The sequence below is a fragment of the Herpailurus yagouaroundi genome, unplaced genomic scaffold (assembly GCF_014898765.1).
Source record: "Herpailurus yagouaroundi ecotype Mexico unplaced genomic scaffold, PumYag 187, whole genome shotgun sequence".
Taxonomy (NCBI): Eukaryota; Metazoa; Chordata; class Mammalia; order Carnivora; family Felidae; genus Herpailurus; species Herpailurus yagouaroundi.
In genome coordinates, this window is record NW_024412418.1 from 29,923,565 (window position 1) to 29,943,023 (window position 19,459).

At 46.7% G+C, this 19,459-nt stretch overlaps 1 protein-coding gene across 2 annotated transcripts in view; it reads right to left on the reverse strand.

Annotated features, from left to right (window-relative positions):
* The window catches only part of NELL1 (neural EGFL like 1), a 901,918-nt gene extending 887,778 nt beyond the window's left edge, over positions 1 to 14,140 (reverse strand). For both annotated transcript variants that reach the window (XM_040495621.1, XM_040495620.1), the window contains exons 1-2: positions 13,964 to 14,140; positions 5,615 to 5,743 (exon numbers count right to left, since the gene is read on the reverse strand). In XM_040495621.1, the coding sequence (XP_040351555.1) occupies positions 5,615 to 5,743; positions 13,964 to 14,018 (184 nt within the window). In that variant the 5' untranslated portion in view covers positions 14,019 to 14,140. The remainder of the gene's footprint in view (positions 1 to 5,614; positions 5,744 to 13,963) is intronic.
* Between the last annotated feature and the right edge of the window lie 5,319 nt (positions 14,141 to 19,459).

A 19,459-nucleotide genomic window follows, 5' to 3' on the forward strand; every position in this document is an offset into this window, starting at 1 on the left:
AGAATAGAGGGAACAAGTAGAAAACAAATAGAAAAAAGATGTATTTAAATATAAACATGTTGGGGCGTCTGGTGGCTCAGTCGTTTGGGCATCCAACTTCGACTCAGGTCATGATCTTACTGTTCATGGGATGAAGCCCCACTTTGGGCTCTGTGCTGACAGCTCAGAGCCTGGAGCCTATTTCGGATTCTGTGTCTCCCTCTCTCTCTGCCCCTCCCCCACTTGTGTTCTCTCTCTCTCTCTCTCTCTCTCTGTCTCTCTTTCTCTCTCACAAAAATAAATGTTAAAAAAATTTATACACACACACATATATATATATTTAAATCTGTCAACAATGACATGAATAGTCTACGAATAGTCTACATACCTTGATAAAAATATAGATATTGTTTTATTGGTTGCAAAGGAAAAAGGAAAAAATAAAGCAAAGACCCAACTACACTGCCTATTAAAAAAGCACTGAACATGCCACACCACATTTAAATCTCAAAATAACTATGATCAGTGAAAGAATCCAGACCCAAGATCATATTGTATGATTCTATATATGTAAATTCCTAAAAAACGCCAGCTACTCTATAGTGACAGAAATATCAGGAGTTGCCTGGGGATGAGGGCAGAGAAGTGCAGGAAGGAGGGATTACCAAAGGGAAAAAGAGGAAGCTTTTGGGGTGATAGGTATGCTCATTGTCTTGATTGTGGTGATGGTTCCATGGGTATATTCATATGCCAAAACTACCAAATTGTACACTTTGAATATGTACACTTTATTATTACAGAATATGTCAAGTGTACTTCAGTAAAGCTGTTTAATTTTTAATATCTGACACTTACATGAGTATGTATGGAACAGCTTGGCAAATCTACTTTTCAATTTTAAATTTTATTAAATCTAAATATAGACGAATTATTTCAGATGAAAATTTAGCATCTAAATCAAGGTATATTATAAGTATGAAATACAAAACAGATTTTGGAGACTTTGTAAAAACTTACAAAATATCTTAATAAATTTTTGTATTGGCCATAGGTTGAAATAATATTTTTAGTATGCTAGGTTAAATAAAATGTAGAATTAAAATTAATAGTAGTCATTTCTTTTTACTCAACATGACTACCACAAAAATTAAAATTACAAATAGGCCTCATCTTGCGTTGCTATTAGACAGGGCTGCCCAACAGTGTTAACCATCCTGTGGTTGGCAAAATGAGGCGCCCCCCCGCCCCCAGCAAAGACGTCCACCTCCTAATCCTGTGAAATTGTAAATACGTTACCTTACATAGCAAAAAAAAGACTTTGTGGGTGTGATTACATTATGAATCTTGAGATGAAAAGATTACCCTGGATTGTCTGAGTGAGCCCAATATAATTATAAGGGTCTCTATAAGGGAGGAAAAAGAGGCAGAAGAGTTAACATCAGAGAAAACAATATGGCAACAGAAAGAGAGAAAGAGGGAAATGGGACAACAGAGCAGAATTTGCAATGACACTGCCATGATGCAAGGAATGTGGCAGCCTCTGGAAGCTAGAAAAGACAATAAATCAAAGACCCCAGAAGGAACACAGCTCTCCCAACACCTTGATTTTAGCCCTCCTGAAGCCCATTTTGGGCTTCTGACCTCCAGAACTATAAGATAATAAATCTCTTTAAGCCACTAAATCTGTGGCCATCTGTTACAGCAACAATGAGAAACTAATACAGACTGTGGCGCCTGAAAGTGGGATGCTACTGTAACAGATAATTAAAAACGTAGAGGTGCCTCTGGCATTGAATAATGAGCAGAGGCTCAAAGAATTTTGAGAAGCATGAGAGAAAAAGCCTAGACCGCTAACAGACTGTTAGCAGAAATATGGATGTTAAAGACCCCACGGGTGAGGACTCAGAATGAGGTAAAGAGCATGGTACAGAAAACCTGTATCATCTTAGGGAACACTTAAATCGTGGTGAACAGACCATTAGTAGAAACACGGACGTTAAAAATACTGCTGGTGGGGTTCCTGGGTGGCTGCGTCGGTTAAGTGCCCCACTCTTGATTTTGGCTCAGGTCATGATCTCACGGATCATGGGATCCAGCCCTGTGTCGGGCTCTGTGCTAACAGCATGAAGCCTCCTTGAGATTCTCTATCTCCCTCTCTCTCCGCCTCTCCCCTGCTCACGCGCTCTCTCTTTCTCTCAAGATAAACAAATAAACTTTTTTTTAAATACTGCTGGTAAGGGCGAAAAAGGAAATGGAAACCAGAAGACACAGGATCCTTGTTACATAGTAGCAGAAAGCTTAGTTGAATTGTGTCCTGTAGTAATGTGGAAAGCAAAACTTCCAAAAGATGAACCTGGACATTCAGATGAGATTTCCAAGCAAAGTATTGCAGTTACAGACTGGTTTCTCCTTGCTGCTTATAGTAAAAGACAACAGGAAAGGGAGATGGAGGGATGAGCTGACAAACAGAAGAAGCGAGGGCCCGAGGAGTAGGAGAATTCTCAGCCTATTTGGACTGCAAAAGATGATAAAATTAGGAGATTCCCTGTCAGGAAATTCTGCTCTGGGAGAAAAGCCACAGGCATAGCTGAACAACTTTCTGCTAATGCCTCTGATGATCAAAAGTTCAGAAGATACAATCACAGGAGGGCTCTTTGAGGAGATCGGGTATGTGACTCATGGCTCCCCTCAGTCATCTCGGCATAGGCCAAGAACAGAGATGGGGGTATCTAAGATAGATCTGTGGGGGCGCCTCTTGTCCGATGCACCGGAGGCCCTAAATGTTCCTGAGAATGTTATACCAGCAGAAACACTGCCAACTTGGACTGAAGAAAACTGACAGGATGAAACGAGAAAAGGCTGACAGACTTCCAAAATACTACAGGCAGGAAACAGGCTGCTACAACTACTCAGCCACACACCCATGCTACTCTGCCTGGAAAAGGAAGAATAACTCAAAGGAATGAGTCACGAGCCCAGAAGGCAGAGCCAAGGACCACATGGGATTATTCCCTGGCCCTGCTAGATTTCAAAATCTCTTGGGACTCGTGGCCCCTCTCCTTTCTATTTCTTTCCTTTGGACAGGACTGTCTATAACGGGCACCCTACACCTACACAACCACTACATTTGGGAAACAAATTACCTGTTTCCTACTTTTCAGAGATCCACACATGGAGAAGAGTTTTGTCCCCAAACGTATGATACTCAGAGACACAGTCATACCTGATGTAGATTATTTAGATCATCAGCTGACAAGATTGGATAAGATTCTGGACTTTGAGCAGATGCCATAATAGGTTATGACTTTGGGAGATACTGGGATGAGGTGAATGTATCTTGCATGTGGGACAGAAATTAACCTGTGGAGGCTACAGGGCAGACTGTGTGATAAGCAAAATAATGGCCCACCAAAGATGTCCGTGTCCTAGTTGCCAGAACCCACAAACATGTTACCTTACGTGGCAAAAGGGATTTTAGCATGGGATTCAATTACGGATCTTGAGGTAAAGGGATTACTCTGGAATACCCAGGTAGGCCCAATATAACCACAAGGGTTCTTAAGGGAAAGTCCTCCTCAGTCAACCTCCCATAATGAAGTTACTCTTCCCCCAGAAGTGAAAATCCCTCCCCACGGCTGGAGTCTGCTAGATGTCCCAGAGGTAGATGGCCAAAGCAAAGAGTACACATATTAACAGACTTCTTGCCTAGGAAGACCGCACTTGTGGAATAAATAAGTAAGTAAATGAACAGTGAGTAAAGTAGGCAATAAGGCTTTTTTACAGAGCATATTGGGCAGAGGACATTTTAATTCAAAATGTGTATTTGTCACCTACTGCACGCCATGCATGGTACTTGGTTCTAGAGATGTAGGGGTACCTAAACAGACACGACTTCTGCCTTCATGAAGCATGGTCTCTCAACACTAATTGAGCAGACCGACCTTGTACAATGCAAAAAGAAAAGTCATCCCATCTTGTATACTCTTAACCATACCCACCTTAGGGACTTCACCAATTCTTTAGTAAGAGTAAATGGAAACTAACACGTCCATAGGCTTTTTATATATCATCACATAATGTCTGTAGGTTTATTACATGTCATTAACAAGGCTTAAGTTATCTCTGCAGTAAATATGTAAATCTCATCCCTTAATACTGGTCCAGTCATTCTAAAACGATCCTTTTGCTATCTTCACAAAAGGCCGAGTTAAAAGAACCCTGCCAGGAATTTTCACAGAGGAATGCCGAAGCTGCCTATCACATCTAATCAGGTCACTCCCCTACAGCAAGCTCCTCAAAGGCCCCCACAGCACTGAGAGTAAAGTAAGAGACCACGAACCCGGCACCCCAAGCAGGGGTAATAATTATAATAGCTAACAAGTTTACACGGCCTCCCACCTATCAGAATGGATACTGGCCATAAATCATCAGCGTACCTAAACCCCTGGATATCAGATCTGCCTACGGGGTCCAGCATAACCCAGCCCCTGCCTGCCTCTCCAGCCACTGACCACTCTTTCCAATACTAGCCACCCTTCTATTGGTTTCTGCCTTAAGACCTTCATACATACTATTTTTCCCTGACCAGAATGCTCTGAACCCCCACCCCTTCCTACACCGGGCTTTCTATTCATTTTTCAAGTCTCTGCTGACACATCAATTTTCAGGGTAACCTTTACCTGACCACCACCATTTCTCCCTGTACTACTCTTTGGCAGGCTATACATCCCCTTCACAGTAAGTACAGCAATTGTCATTCAATGATTCCTTGGGTAATGACCGTTTCTCTCATTACATTTTAGAACAGGGGCTGCACCTATCTTATTTACTCTTACTGGTACCTGGTAACCCTATTATTAGCATGTTGCCTGGTCCAGAGCAGGAGCTCCAGACTAACAGCTAGTACTTATTAAGGATCCACGGTATGTGTCAGATACTGTAGTAACCACTCCGATGGATTAGCTCCTCTAATCCTTGTAAGAGCCCCAGGAGATAGGTACCAGTATTTTAGACGAGGACATCAGCAGTTAAGCTAAGGGACTGCCCAAAGTCTCAAAGCCAGTAAGTGGCAAAGTTAGAATTTGATCTCAGGCAGTGGGCTTTTAAGAAACATACTATACTCCCTGAGTTACTGAGAACCAAGTAAGCTGCACCCCTAAGAGAATTCATCCATAAAACATCCTCTGTGCTCAAGTGCCCATTAAATGAGGGAGAGAAAGAGAGAGAGAGAGATCTATGAATAAGGAGAGGTGTAGGTATAGTATAGGTACAGGTAAAGATAAAGATAACAGTTAAAGAAATATCATGTAAAAAAATAATATGGCTGGCCAATGGCTTTCAAGGGCTTTGCAACTTCAAGCGACTTTAGATCCCCCCCCAAAAAAATACCCAAGGAAAAATTTCACCACCAAACCAAATATTTCACAACCATGCCTCTAGTGCCCCTCCTCCCACCCACAGAACACACCCCCTCGACTATCTGAACACCTTTGGCATTTCCGAACATTCCTTACGACAATAACACAAGAGAAATAGCAGAGATGATCTTCCAACAAACACACACCATATGAACACTCACCAGACAGATCCTCCTTCCCCAAGCTCTGCCCCCGTGCAAAGGAGGAGGTGTCTTTACCTTGAAATAAATACGCTTTGCTGGCATTGTGCAGTCCGGACACCTGAGTGACTCCAGCGGTGGTGTTCACGAGGTCGAGCTCAGCGATAATATCCACCTGCAGGTCAGGGTCCGTCCCGAATCCCACCACTGGAAAAAAAAAAAAAAAAGAACGAAAACACAAAGAGCTGTCTTGGCTTCAAATATAGACTGCTGGCAGCAATATGGAGCAGAAATTATAGAGGCCAAGAGTGGCACGGTATACCAGGAAGCCAGTGATGAGTGCGTGCATATGCTACCTTCCAGAGGGAAAGGAAGGCAATTCTTTGCTCCAAGGGCCCAGTGATACTGTAGTTTCTTTGTCCCCACCCCCACCCTCATTCCCCATGCCTTAAGGATTGATGATCTCTTATCCAAAAGCCTCAGGGCCAACTACATTTCAGATTCAGAATGTATTATCATATCAGAATGTATTATCATATCAGATACTGTGGCCTATATACATTTGATGGAACACCCTAAGCAAAGTCTGAATCAGTACCCCACAATCAAAACACAGTCTTTCTGGAGCAAAAACTATGAAGTTGTCCTCTAGTTGGCTAAACAAAGACCATACCTAGCCTCCTATCAGTTGAGGTCAAGTTTCACCACCAAATGAGTTCAGCTCAGGGGTAGTAGCTTCTGCTGTCATATGAATTTTGAAGGAACTTTGTGCTTCCAAGCTTTTTCAGATCTGGGGACTGAGGATACTGGATAGTAGCCCTGATCTACCTGCTTCAGAAACTGACGCAGTAGCAAACCCTGACACCAAGAGGACAAAGAAGAGGGATCCCAGGCGCGCCTGGGTGGCTCAGTCGGTTAAGCATCCGACTTCAGCTCAGGTCACGATCTCGCGGTTCGTGAGTTCGAGCCCCGCGTCGGGCTCTGGGCTGATGGCTCAGAGCCTGGAGCCTGCTTCCGATTCTGTGTCTCCCTCTCTCTCTGCCCCTCCCCCATTCATGCTCTGTCTCTCTCTGTCCCAAAAAAAAATAAACGTTAAAAAAAAATTTTTTTTTTAAAGAAAACAAAGGAAAAAAAAAAAAAAAGAAGAGGAATCCTGCCCTTGTTTGAGATGGGGGTTGGAGGGAGTGGCCAAAAAAGAGAAACAACAGAGAATTCCCACCAAGGGGATTCCTGAAAGTTAAATACCCTGACAACAATGTTGGAGAACCTTAGTGCAGGGAAACATGGCCCTGAGCCTTACCTAAGAAAGGCAAATGCCTGAGGCTTTCTCTCACCCAGGGGGCCTTCTGTGCAATGGCACGCTTGTGATTGCAAAGTGACTTCCGATTACATGGATTCATAAGGCTAGAGACCACTGTAACGGACTGTGTTTAAGCCATAAAGGCAGCATCTATCTACACTTAGCATCTCAGTAGTGCAATTCTGATCGCACAGTCAGAAATGTTTTAATCAGCAACAGCTGTCAACTTTCTTCTGCTGGTAATGCAGTTGCTGATGCAGGATTTGGAAAGTTCGCACCGATTTGTCCCAGAGAGGCTGAGTGAAGGCTCATCAGGACATCGTGAGCTATTACAACCTCATCAGCTCTCTCACCTTCACCCCTTCTTCCACAGATTTGAGGAAGGAAATCTACCCTCTCCTTACTCTTTTCCTATGAGGAAAAACAGGAGCTGCTGTAGCAACAGAAGGCTGGTCTGGCTGTAGCCTGTCATTGCCAAGGCGGACAAAGGGTTAAACTGAAGACACAGAACGTAAACTGCCTTCTCCATTTCTGTCAGGTTTCTCCTTGTCCTCTAAGCTAAAGGTTCAAATTTGCCCCTTCCAAATGCAGCCACTTATGAGACCGGTTTACTCAAAGACAAATCTTTCTTCTACTCACTCAGAATTCACGCGTTCCTTTAATACCTTTTCAACAGGTATTACTGAGTTTTTACTATCTAATATGCATGGCTGGGCACTGGAGCCATCTTCCTGGAGCATGCATTCCTGGGGTAAGGCGTGAAAAGAGGACAAAAAAAAAATAGATAATCTGAGATGGCAATAAATGCTATGCAGAAAATAAAACAAAGTAATGGAATACAAAGCAACTTGGGTGGGGCTTTAGAAAGCACAGTCAGGGAAGGTTCCTTTGAGCTGAAATGTGAATGCCTAAAGGGGCTGGTAATGGCAAGTTCTGGGGAGAAAGCTTTCCAGGTGTGGAGAACAGCACACTGCAAACGATGTTCAGGGAACAGAGAAAAGTTGGTACAGTTAGAGCAGAGTGGGCAGGGGGAAAGTGGTAGAAAATGAAGCCAAAGACTAGACCCTTCCTTTTGAGCCACAACAAGGAGATGGATATTATTCTAATTGCAATAGGAAATCATTGGAGGGCTTGGGGGGGGGGTGAATTTTTTTTTAACATTTACTTATTTTTGAGAGACTGAGACAGAGTGTGAGTGAGGGAGGGGCAGAGAAAGAGGGAGACACAGAATCTGAAGCAGGCTCCAGACTCTGCTCTGTCAGCACAGAGCCCAACGCAGGGCTCGAACTCACGAACTGCGAGATCATGACCTGAGCCGAAGTCAGAGGCTCAACCTACTGAGCCACCCAAGTGCCCCTTGAGGTGTGTGTTTAAGAGGAGGAGGAAGAGGATACGCTCCAACTTTACATCATGATCTCACTTAAGTTCCCATCCTACTTGCTCATCCCTCACACAGACTTAGTTCACAAAAACTGATCCCAGAATACCAACTCTGTGCAAAGAAGCACTGAGCTGATGGGCGTCTATTGGCTCAAGTCATAGCACCATGAGCCTCTTGTGAGACTGGTGATGTTTTTCTCAAAGTGAGCTCAGATATCAGCGGTTCTGTGATCACCTTGAAAAGGCAGGAAAAGAACTAATATTTCAGTTTGATCTATAGTGTTGTACACCTATATGGCAGAAATTAAATCAAGACTTATCTCCAGAGAACCTCCAAGCTGGCCTTTCTCTGGCTAGGAATTTAGAAAGCGATCTGGAGAATGTGCCCTTAGCCGGACAAGAAGAAGGAAACGTCCCTGTAGCCCCAGTACCTCACACAGGGCCTGTCAACTGGCACGCCCTGAATTTAGAACCTAATCAATTAACTGACGAGTGGATGCTGTGTCACTGCTTTAGGTGACAATGACCTCAGAGCAATATGCATATCTGGGGACACCACCAGAGGACAGGATGGTATTCAGGCCAAGGAGACGTTCTTTAAAAACTGTGGGTGACTGAATTATTGGAGTCAAATGTTTACCCCTTCCAGACCCAGACCCTTTGGCGTGTGGCTTTGCAGTTCCTTCTACTAGAGTAAAAGTAAACTCCACATCCTTGGACTTTGAGCCTGGCCATGCAACCTATTTGGGTCATTGGGATGCTTGGGATGTTAGCAGCATTACACAAGCAGGGGCTTGAATGTGCTTGTGTGGTAGGGCTTGTTCTCCTGTGATTCTGCACAATGATGAAAAGAACATGACTCTACTGGTCCACTGGTCCAAGGAACCTGAGACACATGGAGACACCCCACTTGAGTCTGGCACCATGACCGGCCAAATCTGACCTAAACGAGTCAAGACGACCAGAAGAGCCTACAGACACATGAACCAGAATAAATGTTTTAAGCCACTGAGTTCTGGATGGTTTGTTATGCAATATTATTGTGGCAGCAGTTGACCTAAGCAGGGACTAAAGACCCACTATAATGGTCGTTCTTAAAATACTCCCAGACTAGGAGCCCTGCAACTAGACAAGCCTACAAGGCACCCAAACAGATTCTGTAGAACTAGCAGCACACCCCATCGGTGCCCTTGGCTCTTTGTCCCCAAGTGAGAATATGGCACACTCAAACTAGAAAGCGTTGCGGAAACAACACTAAACCAAGAGTCAACTTCAGTCCTGTCTCTGGCCCCTACTAAAACTTGGGAAAAAATCACTTCACTTCTCCAAGACTCAGTTCCCTCTTCTGTAAAATGGGGATGATCATACCTGCCTCCCAGCCTCATTAAGATTCCCTCATAAGGTTCTTTTTCCCACATAAACTATGGGAACACTCCTAGGACACACCTGGTGCCCAGCTGGGCTTTGCCACATCTGTCTCTCATAAGACAGCTCCCTGGTCTTCAACTCTATAGAATTGTACAAAATATACAGGTGGCCCCCTTCCTCCCAATCCCTCCACATGCCCAACTGACCTAGAAGGGCTTCTCATTCTGGCTGTGCTTTGGGAAATCTCAATATTAAGTCTACACTCATTCCTCCTCCTTGAGCCCACAAGTGAAGGGATTCCCCGGCTTTAAGGTAACAGTATTGCTCTTGTTATGAGAACATCCCATAAAAACAGAACAAGAGAAATCAATTAGGCTTCCAGATACAGTTTTCTTCTCTCCCTTTAATTGGTCTCCTTCAGAATGAAAATGCCTCGTGCCGATAGCAGGATGCGCAAATGATAGCGCTTTACACACTGCCGAGGGAATCAGAAAATCTATTAATAAGGTAGCATTTACGTGGCCTCTCCTGAACCTTCTGTAGTATGAGAGTGTCAGTTCCATAAAAAAATAATTTTTTTTATTTTAATGTTTCTGCTTCTTGTCCACGCATGGAGCTCCTGCCCTTTCCAAGGAAACTCTATTAAAGTTTTCTACTTTGGCCATAACTGCTCTATAAATGTCTGAAGCTGGGAATTGGAATTAAGTAGGATAAAAAGCTTCTAGGGAAGAAACATTTTTTAAAACCTGGAAGGCAGTGTGTCACCATCACAGAGGCACTTGAGGCCTGGCTCTATGATTCAGAACCTCCACCCTAATCTCCCAAGACACCTGCTATGGCTGGCCTTAGCCTTGCCCAGGGAATACTCAGGCCCCAAACCCACTCAGCACACCATCAGCACCCTGGGCCTAAGCTCCCAAGCAAATCCTCCTGGACCTGGCTCACTTCAGTCTAATCCAGCTCATTGTCCATGATGACAGCTGCTTTCTCCTCATCAACACAGTGGAAATAGACGCTGTGTTGAGATGCTCCAAGACCTCGTTTAACTGCAAGATTTCACAACCAGTTGATCGGATTTGGACCCCTGGACTCCTACAAAGATGCTTAATACCCCAAAAGCAATATCTTTGAAGAATATGCTCTATGCCTGTTCTAAGTCAGGCAAATACTGCACATAATTATTGCAGGTTGGGGGCTCTGTTCAGTTTTACGATTTCATAGTTAATGAATAGCCCGGGAGGTGCTTCAAAAAGAAAAGCTCTCCTTTCCAGCAGGTGGCAGCAAAAGGCAGCAAAAGGGGCCCCAGGGGCTCCCTGCCCATCCCCTCCACCAGGGCCCTGGTGACCAAAACAAACTACAAAAGAGAGTTTTGTATTATTCACACATCCAAGCCACTGGAGAAAAGCCACGGACATAATATCTTATCACCCTTATTACTGCAGTCTTCTAAATGTTCATTATCAATTATCAACGATGTACCTGAAAATCCCAGAATTATTTTTCACCTAGAAATAACAAGAACTGGAAAACAGCACCTCCTATCTTGACTCCATTTAACTCTCTAAAACAAGTGCCCTGAACAATGAGCAATTTAAGCAGCTTCCTGTGACACCTATCATTAGATCTTTTCATATGTAACTGCTACTGCAAGGCAGTGCTGCTTTAATTAAAATGTGCCTGATATCATCTATTCATTTCCATTAAAAGGCGGTGATATCTGAGAAGCTCACTAAGTGAACCACATGTTTATTTCATCTTGGGCTGTTAACAGCCCAGACAACAATTGCCCCACTTGACAAATAAACTTTCCAAGCGGCTGTTCAGATCCTGATAAACTAATCAAGAGCCAGGCTCTGCTGCCATAGAGGATGGATGATGGTTCCTGGGCAAATCAAAAAGGCTGTCCCCAGAAAACTGCTGATCATGCCCCTTCAAGACACAAGAAATTGTAAGTGAAACACTTGAGATATAATTCCACCCCCCCCCCCCAAATCCTGATTCTTCTGATAATTTTTGCAGAAGAACTATGTGGCCTCTGGTGTTTAAGTGCCAAGTGGCACAGAAAATCCAAGCTCCCTAAGCAACTGCCACAACCAATAGGGCAGATCCTACCATGCTTCCCTGCCTGGGTACAGGCTGTGTCCTCTGCCTGGTATGCTTTCCCCAGTCTGCCCTCCTGGAAAACTCCCTAAAGCCTTCCAAGACACGACTCTCAAATGTCACCTCCTGATTAAAGCCTTCCCAGACCACCAACCACCCCTCCTCAAAATTCAAGCCTACCATTCCTCCTCTGTATTTCTTTCATTGAAACTTCTTATACTTCTCTCTCTCCTAACCCCCATCAATCTGTAGAATAAAAATGTTTTCCAGTTTCTAGCTAGATTCTCAGCTAAGCTTTAAGTTCCTGGAAGTCAAGGACCAAGTTGTTTCCTCTTTGCATACACAAGGAATCCTGGCACCCAGCAAGGCGCTCCACTATTTGAATGAACGAACGAATGAATGAATGAATGAATCTTCCTACAACAGAATTATTACAAGATTTAAAAGAGGTTGGTGTGTGGGGAAGGGGAAAAGGTTGTGTTCTTAAAGGTATCCACTAACAATGCACCCCAGAGACACAGTCACTCATTCTGGGATGGAAGCACTTTCTGCCCACTTTTCAAAAGAGTAATGAGAACAAAGGATCTAGGCATACGATAATGATGTGCACTTAAGGATGTGAAATGACCAATAAGCTGCCCCGTCCCCCATCTAGTTTCTCTCTCTCTCTCCGTTCCTCGGTAAAATGCCCACCAGCACCAGATTGCCGCGCACAGGACTGGTAGCCCATGTTCTGCACTAGCCTCGCCCGTCCTGATCTTCCGGGGGCGCATTTCTTCCAATGTGCTCTTGGTTTTAAAAGACTAGTTCATCCCGATGTACCCATACCCAAGAAGCCACTATTCTCGGCTGGACTGAGCCTTGGCGTCTCCGCAGCCTCGGGAAGCTCAGGTGAAGATACGAAAGGGATGGGGATTCCTTTTGTCCCTGGAGAGTCCACACCCCTCGCTCTTCCATTAAGCAAAGGGAAAGCTGCTACCCCGCGGGGGAAATGGAAAAGGTCCGCAGGAAGCTCCTAGACGCCCAACTTTGTATCCTCAGGCGGGCTAACTGCCAAAGAGGGGCGCCTGGGGCGCAAGCGGAGGGAACTTTCGGGCCAACCAAAGCCGAGCTCCCCTCCCCAGCCCTTTTCCAATAAACTTGCCACCCGGCCTGGGAAGGAGGCTTATGGCTCTAGAGAAGGGAAATGCGAGCGGCAAAAGAAGAAAAGATAAAGGGAGTAGTGACTACACGCCGGTTCTGGGTGCAAAGTCGACAGCGCGTACTCACGCTGGCTAGCCCGGGAATAAAAATTCGCCACGCTCCCGCCCCCACCCCCCGCATCTGAGAGCCGTATTTTTGCCCATAAAGTGCCTACTCCACCCCACCCCACCCCCATCTTCCCACCTCTACCATGAGACCCGTGGAGAAGACGACTGAGAACGGGTCTCCAAACCCCTTGAGATATAAGGGCTGGGGCAAGTGGGAGCGGATGGAAGGAGATGTGCTTGGAGTCCTCACAACTGCGTCTCTGGAGGCAGAACCAAGTAGGGACTTCGGAAATTATGCCAGTTATCCTAGTCCTCCCTCCACAATCCAAAACCGCAATTACAGCAAGGAAAAACTGGTTTGGAGCTTGAGAAAATCTCCCTGGATTGTCTCCACGGTTCCAATTCACCCGAATTATTATTAGTCCAGCCCTTGAGGGCAGGGTGGGGGGGAAGAGAATGTTCCTGGAGTTCCCCTGGGGAGAGTCAGCAGGGAACTAGGCGAGACCGCGGAATCCCGGGGTTCGCCCGCAGCCCTCACCCCGCACCCTGCCCTCCCCGGCCGCGGCCGCGCCCGCCCGAGGGCCGGAAGCGCTCTCTCTGCGGGTGCGACTCCCACGGCTGTCCCTTCCCAACCCAGCCCGGCACTGGGAGAGAGGTTTTCACCGCACCTTTCAAGTTCGGGGGTGTAGGGTTTGCGGGCGGGACTTGCTGTGGGTTTCGACCCGGAAGCCGGTTACTAGCAGCAGGAGGGTGCGCCGGTTCGGCCGCGCCCCTCACTCCAGCGGCCGCGAGGCCGAGTCTCCAAGAAAGGGGGCACTCATGGGGACATCTTCCAGCCCGTGAGTCCCACTTCTCACCCTTTTATCTGCTGCAGGGCAGAGAGATCCGAGGGACCCATCCACACCTCGCCCCCTTCCCGGACCAACGCGGAGCTCGTCTCCAGGTCTCCCGACGCCGGTGCCGGCTCTGGGCACAGCGGCGCGGCTCCCCCTCTTCCCCGAGATGCCTCCACCGCCCAGCCGTGCTTACCTGTCCTGGCGGTGCACACGCAGAACCACACAACTAAAATCACATCCCTCGGCATCGCTCCCGAGGGTCCCCGCCTAACGGGGCGCGCGGAATTCAGGAGGAAACAAATGCGCCTCGATCCCGAGGCGCGCCGGGCACGAAGCTGCCAAACTTGCTAGCGGGCAGCGGGGGAGGTGGTTCGGCAGCGCTGGGTGCTGCGCTAGGGGATCGCGCCCGGGAAGGCGGCCCCGGCCGCCCCGCCTCCAGCCCGCCCCCCACCGCGGGCGGTGGCAACACCGGGCTCGGGCCCCGGCCCCCGCTGCGGCTGCGCCCGCCTCCGAGCTGGGGCCGGAGCGCGGGGCTCCGCCACTCCGGCAGGTTGCGCTCGGCGCGGGGATCGGGTTCTCCTGCTTCGCCCGCGGAGCTGCGAGGCCCCGGGCTGCCGGCGCGGAAGCCGCTACTACCAGGAGCACCGGAACTGGAGTCCCGGGACGCGCGGCAGAAAGGGAGACGCTGAAGACGCAAGGCGCCCCCTCGGCTTCACGCGCTCCAGCCCAGCAGCGCTGGCCTTGCTGCTGTCGCCGTCTCTGCTTCGCCGCCGCTGTGGGGGCTGCCGAAGTTGCCACAGTGCATCCCGGCCGAGACGAAGAGCAGCCGCGCCCTCGCGGGTGGATTTTTTTCCCGGCGGGAACCCTGACCCCCGCTGCGCCACGGAGCGCGCCCAGCCCCTCCCCGGGAAACAATTACTCGGGATTTGCTTCGGCAACTGGGTGGGGGTGGGGAGGGGCGAGTGGGCTGAGGGGGCTGGCGGCGGAGTCTGCGCTCACACCTGTGCCTTGTCCGCTCTCTCCGGTGGCCTCGGTCACTGGGTACACGCTTTAGGGGTGCGAGGGGAGGGCGCTGAGGCAGGGGGTGCAGAAGGGTCCCCGCGCTGGAGTGAGCTACAGTGGGGGCCTGGGGAGTCTGTTTGCAAACCTTCCGGTTCTACAGGGCAAATGCTGCCACATAGGGGAAATTCCTAACTATTTTTTTTCTTGGTGACTTTCTTGATGGTTCTGTCAAAAGCCCTCCTCTCCTTTCATAGTTCTATTTTGGCCTGTCCTGCAGTTCCTCTGGGGCCCTCCCCCCACCCCAAAGCTATTCCCTGGGGAGCAAAGTTCGCCTTTGTTGTGGGTAAGAAGTCCACCTCCCACTATGTGACCCCCTTTCCGGACCCTGGGCCTTCCCTATAAAGATGTCCCACCCAGGTTTTGTCGCACTTCTCTATCCCGGGATGTTATTTATAACTAGGATGCAGAGTGGTGAAATCAGAGATGACAGAACCTCTGATTTAGACCAAATGCGCCCCGCAGGATTTAAAGCTCCTCGGCTCGCTCACACTGAGCTCCCGTGAGCCCACCCACCCCTTGAACATTTACAGGCTCAGGGGAGGAAAGAAACTTCTTTGCACAGCCCTCCCTCATTTCCTGGAAACCAGTTCCAACGTTTCAAAAGTCTCTTCACTGATAAAGATCTGCCCTTCTCACTTCTGGCACCTCCTTCACTTTTCATATTTCTAACCCCTACATAAGTATGACCCCAGGAGACCCCCACTGAAGGTCACCCAATTGGCAGCCCTGCTTAGAAGAGAGAAGCTTCTATCTACATGTTCTTACAATCTCTGCCCGATTTTTCTGGATATTTCTGTATGCCAGCCAATTGGCCCTTTACAGTGTGGTCCCTGGGCAGATGAAAAAGAAAGTGAACAAACAGGTAAATTCGAACCCCTGATGGCTGAGGAGGAAGAAGGCAAGTCAACAAAGAAGTGTATTGTGCTCTCTAGTAGTGGAGCTGAAAGATTAAGAGGTAAACTGATGTCAAAGCTAAACTGATTCTCCAGCTCTTCTGGGATTCAACTCAAGCCCACAGGGGATCTGTCTGCCTTGACCTGGTATTTTCATTACAGAGTCAGGACTTTTTCCTTCAACCTGGAGCAAGTTGCATTTAAAACTAGCATTAAAATCACACATCTTGTAGAACATAGGATTCCTCAAGTTTAGGTGGGCTTTGTGAATGAGAATACCCACAAACCATGTTGTATTGTGAGAGCCAGGCCCCGACTCCTCTGGATTGTTTACACCTCAACAGGAACAGCCTTTGGTAGGTTTGAACTGTTGTTTCAAAGGCCTTTTTACTGATCTCAGAAATCCCAGGATCCCTGGAAGTCACAGTGACCCCAGCAAAGGGAAAAGGTGGTCTGGGTAAGACCTTTAGAGCTCTCTATCTTGAAGTCTTGGTAATTAGTTGGTCCTGTGGGATGGGGCTTTTAGCGTGTTCCATTAAAAAATAAAGCAAGACATATGTTCTGTCAAAGCTTCGCAGCATCACATCCATTAACAGTAACAAGAGTTCATCTCAACAAGGTCATAAATCTTCCTTGATAACTAAGTATTTCGATCTCCTCCTATAAGTGCATTTCTTGAGTGGGGGTTCTGAACATATAGACCTGTCTGGCTAAGGTAACTTTCACAGAATACACCCAGCAGATATCTATAGTGGCAACGAAGGGACCACATGGCTGTGTATGTTCTTGTTGTTGGGATATGGCAACGGGACCTGTGCTCAATACTATCAGTACATGGATGATTCTCAAATGTGTATCCCCAGCCCCAGTCTCTCCTTGGAACCCCAGGCTTATATAGCCAACTACCATAAGGTATCTTCAATGTAATATGACCACGTCATCACAATCAAAAACATTTGTGCTTCAGAGGACACCATAGGAATTGAAATGACAACCCCCAGAAACAGGGGAGAAAGTTGCAAGTTATATATCTGATTGAGACTTGGAACTATTCAGAAACTATTACAAATAGACAAATAACCCAGTCTGAAATTAGGCAAAGGATCTGAATAGATGCTCCTCCAAAGAAGATATACAAAAAGCCAATAAACGCATGAAGAGATGCTCAACATCATTAGCCATCTGGGAAATGCAGATCAAAACTACAATGAGCTATCCACTTCACAGCCACTAGGCCAGCTAAAATCAAGGAGACGGATGATAAGTGTTGACAAAGAAGAGGAGAAATTAGAACCCTCGTATACCACTGGTGCGAATGTAAAATGGTTCTTCGGATAGTTAAAGTTACTATATGATCCAGCAATTGTACTCCTAGGTACATACACAAGAGAAATGAAAACATGTGTCGACACACTAAGTTATACACATACGTTCTTAGGAGCATTATTCACAATAGCCAAAAGGTGGAAACAACCCAGTGTCCATCAACCAATGAATGGATGCATAAAATATGATATATATCTATGCGGGGGAATATTATTTAGCAACAAAGAGAAATGAAATACTGATGCTCACTAAAACACAGATGAATCTTGAAAACACACTAAGTGGAAGAAGCTGGTAACAAAGGACCACACATCTTATTCCATTTATGTGAAATGTCTGGAGTCAGCAAATCCCCAGGGACAGAAAACATAGTGGTTGCCTAGGGCTGAGGGGAAGGGGAAGGAAGGATTAGCAGGTGACAGCTAAAGAGCACCAGATTTATTGGAGGGGGGGAAGGGGGGGTAATGAAAATGTTCTAAAGTTGATTGTAGTGGTGGGTGAAAAAGTCAGATATTCATAATACACTAAAAGCCACTGAACTCTATGCTCTCAATAGGTTCATTCTACAATAGGTAAATTGTATGCCAGTAAAGCTGTTTTTAAAAAACTTCTTTAATGACCATGGGGGAAAAATTATAATATGGCCAAATAAGGACTTTGGATTTTCCCTCCTCCCAAACTTGCTTCCTGCTACCTTCTGAGGAGAGAGTACCAGCATTCATTCACCAGGTGCTCCCACCAAAAAACCTGGGGTCATCTTTGACTTGCTTTCCCTATACTCCCACATCCAAGCCATCAAGCCCTTGTCACTATACTTTAAAGAAAAACCCCAAATCAACCACTTCTCACCGCCCCTGACTACTCCCACCTTGCTCCAGTACATCATTGTTCCTTCCCTGGCCTGGTGCTATCAATTTCCCATCATTCCCTCTGCCTCTTCTCTTCCCCCTTCCAATTCGGTCAAACCCCCACCCCCCAGCAGTCATAGTCTGCTTTTTTTTTTTTTTTTTAATATTTATTTATTTTGGGGCGAGTGCGGGAGGGGCAGAGAGAGGCGGACAGAGGATCCTAAGTGGACTCTGCTCTAAGCTGACGACAGTGAGCCCAATGTGGGGCTCGAAGTCACAAACCACGAGATCATGACCAGAGCCCATGTCAGACACTCAACTGACCAAGCCATCCCGGCACCCCCATAGTCTGCTTTTTAAACCATGTGTCAGGTCCCATTCCCTTGCAAAAATTCCCACTGCACTTTTCCACAATATCTTGAAAACATTCAAACATCTTACCAGGCCTCTGCCCACCCTCCCAGCTATCTCTCTCCCCCATCTCTCCTTAGCTCAATCCGCATCAGCTTTCTTGCTATTCCTCAAACATTCCAAGTGCACACCCTCCTCACGGACTGCTCCCACTACCTGGAACATCATTTCCCTAAATCTTTGTGTGGCTCTCTTTTTACATGACTCCAATCTCCACTTGAATGTCAGATCCTTGGGAGGCCCCACTAAGGAAGCTTCTCACTTCACCCAGGTCTCTCTGCCTCCTTACCCTGCTTTTTTTTTTTTTTTTTTTTTTGTAGTGCTCATTATTATCTAAAGTAATGATTTAGTCATTGACTTATTTCTTGCGTCTCCCCAATATAAAGCAAGCTCCAAAGGAGTAGGATTTTTGCCTTTCTTGTTCACCAATAAATCTCTCCACTTAAAACAATACCTAGCACATTTTAGGAGCTCGATGAATGTTTGTTGAATGACTCAGTGGATGCCCTCTCAGGAAGCTGCATGGAGAACACACATTTCTCATTGGCCATCACCAAGGCAACAGACTACCTCATCCCACTGGCCCCCAGAGCTGCTCCATTGCTGACTCTTTTGGGGGCAGCAGATTCCACAGAGGGCAAGCAGGAAGGACTCTTTTTAATATCCAAAGTAAATCCATAAGCTAGAGGCAGACCCAAGACTGAGAAACTTCCTATCTCATTTACTGCCCTTGTCCCCTCCCCCAAGCCCCTCTCCTTTGTCCAAACAGCTTTTCAACTACCTTCGCATTTATGGACCCATAACAAGCTTCCTTATGAAACTGGAGAAAATCAGAGGATATAGTGCTGTTACAGATTAGATCACATCCCCCAAAAGGGTATTTGAAATCCTAAGCCCCGATACCTGTGAACGTGACCTCGTTTGGAAATTGTGTTTTTGCAGATGTAATTAAGTTACAATGAGGTCATCCGTGCGGGCCTTAATTTGCTATGGCCTTATAAGAAGTGCAAAATGCCATGTGAAGGAAGAGACACATAGGGACTCTGAAACACTGTGGGACAAAGGAGGCAAACAATAGAATGCTGGAGCTGGAAGCCAGGGAGTGCCTGCAGCCAGCAGAAGGCAGGGAGGCAAGGAAGGATCCTCTCC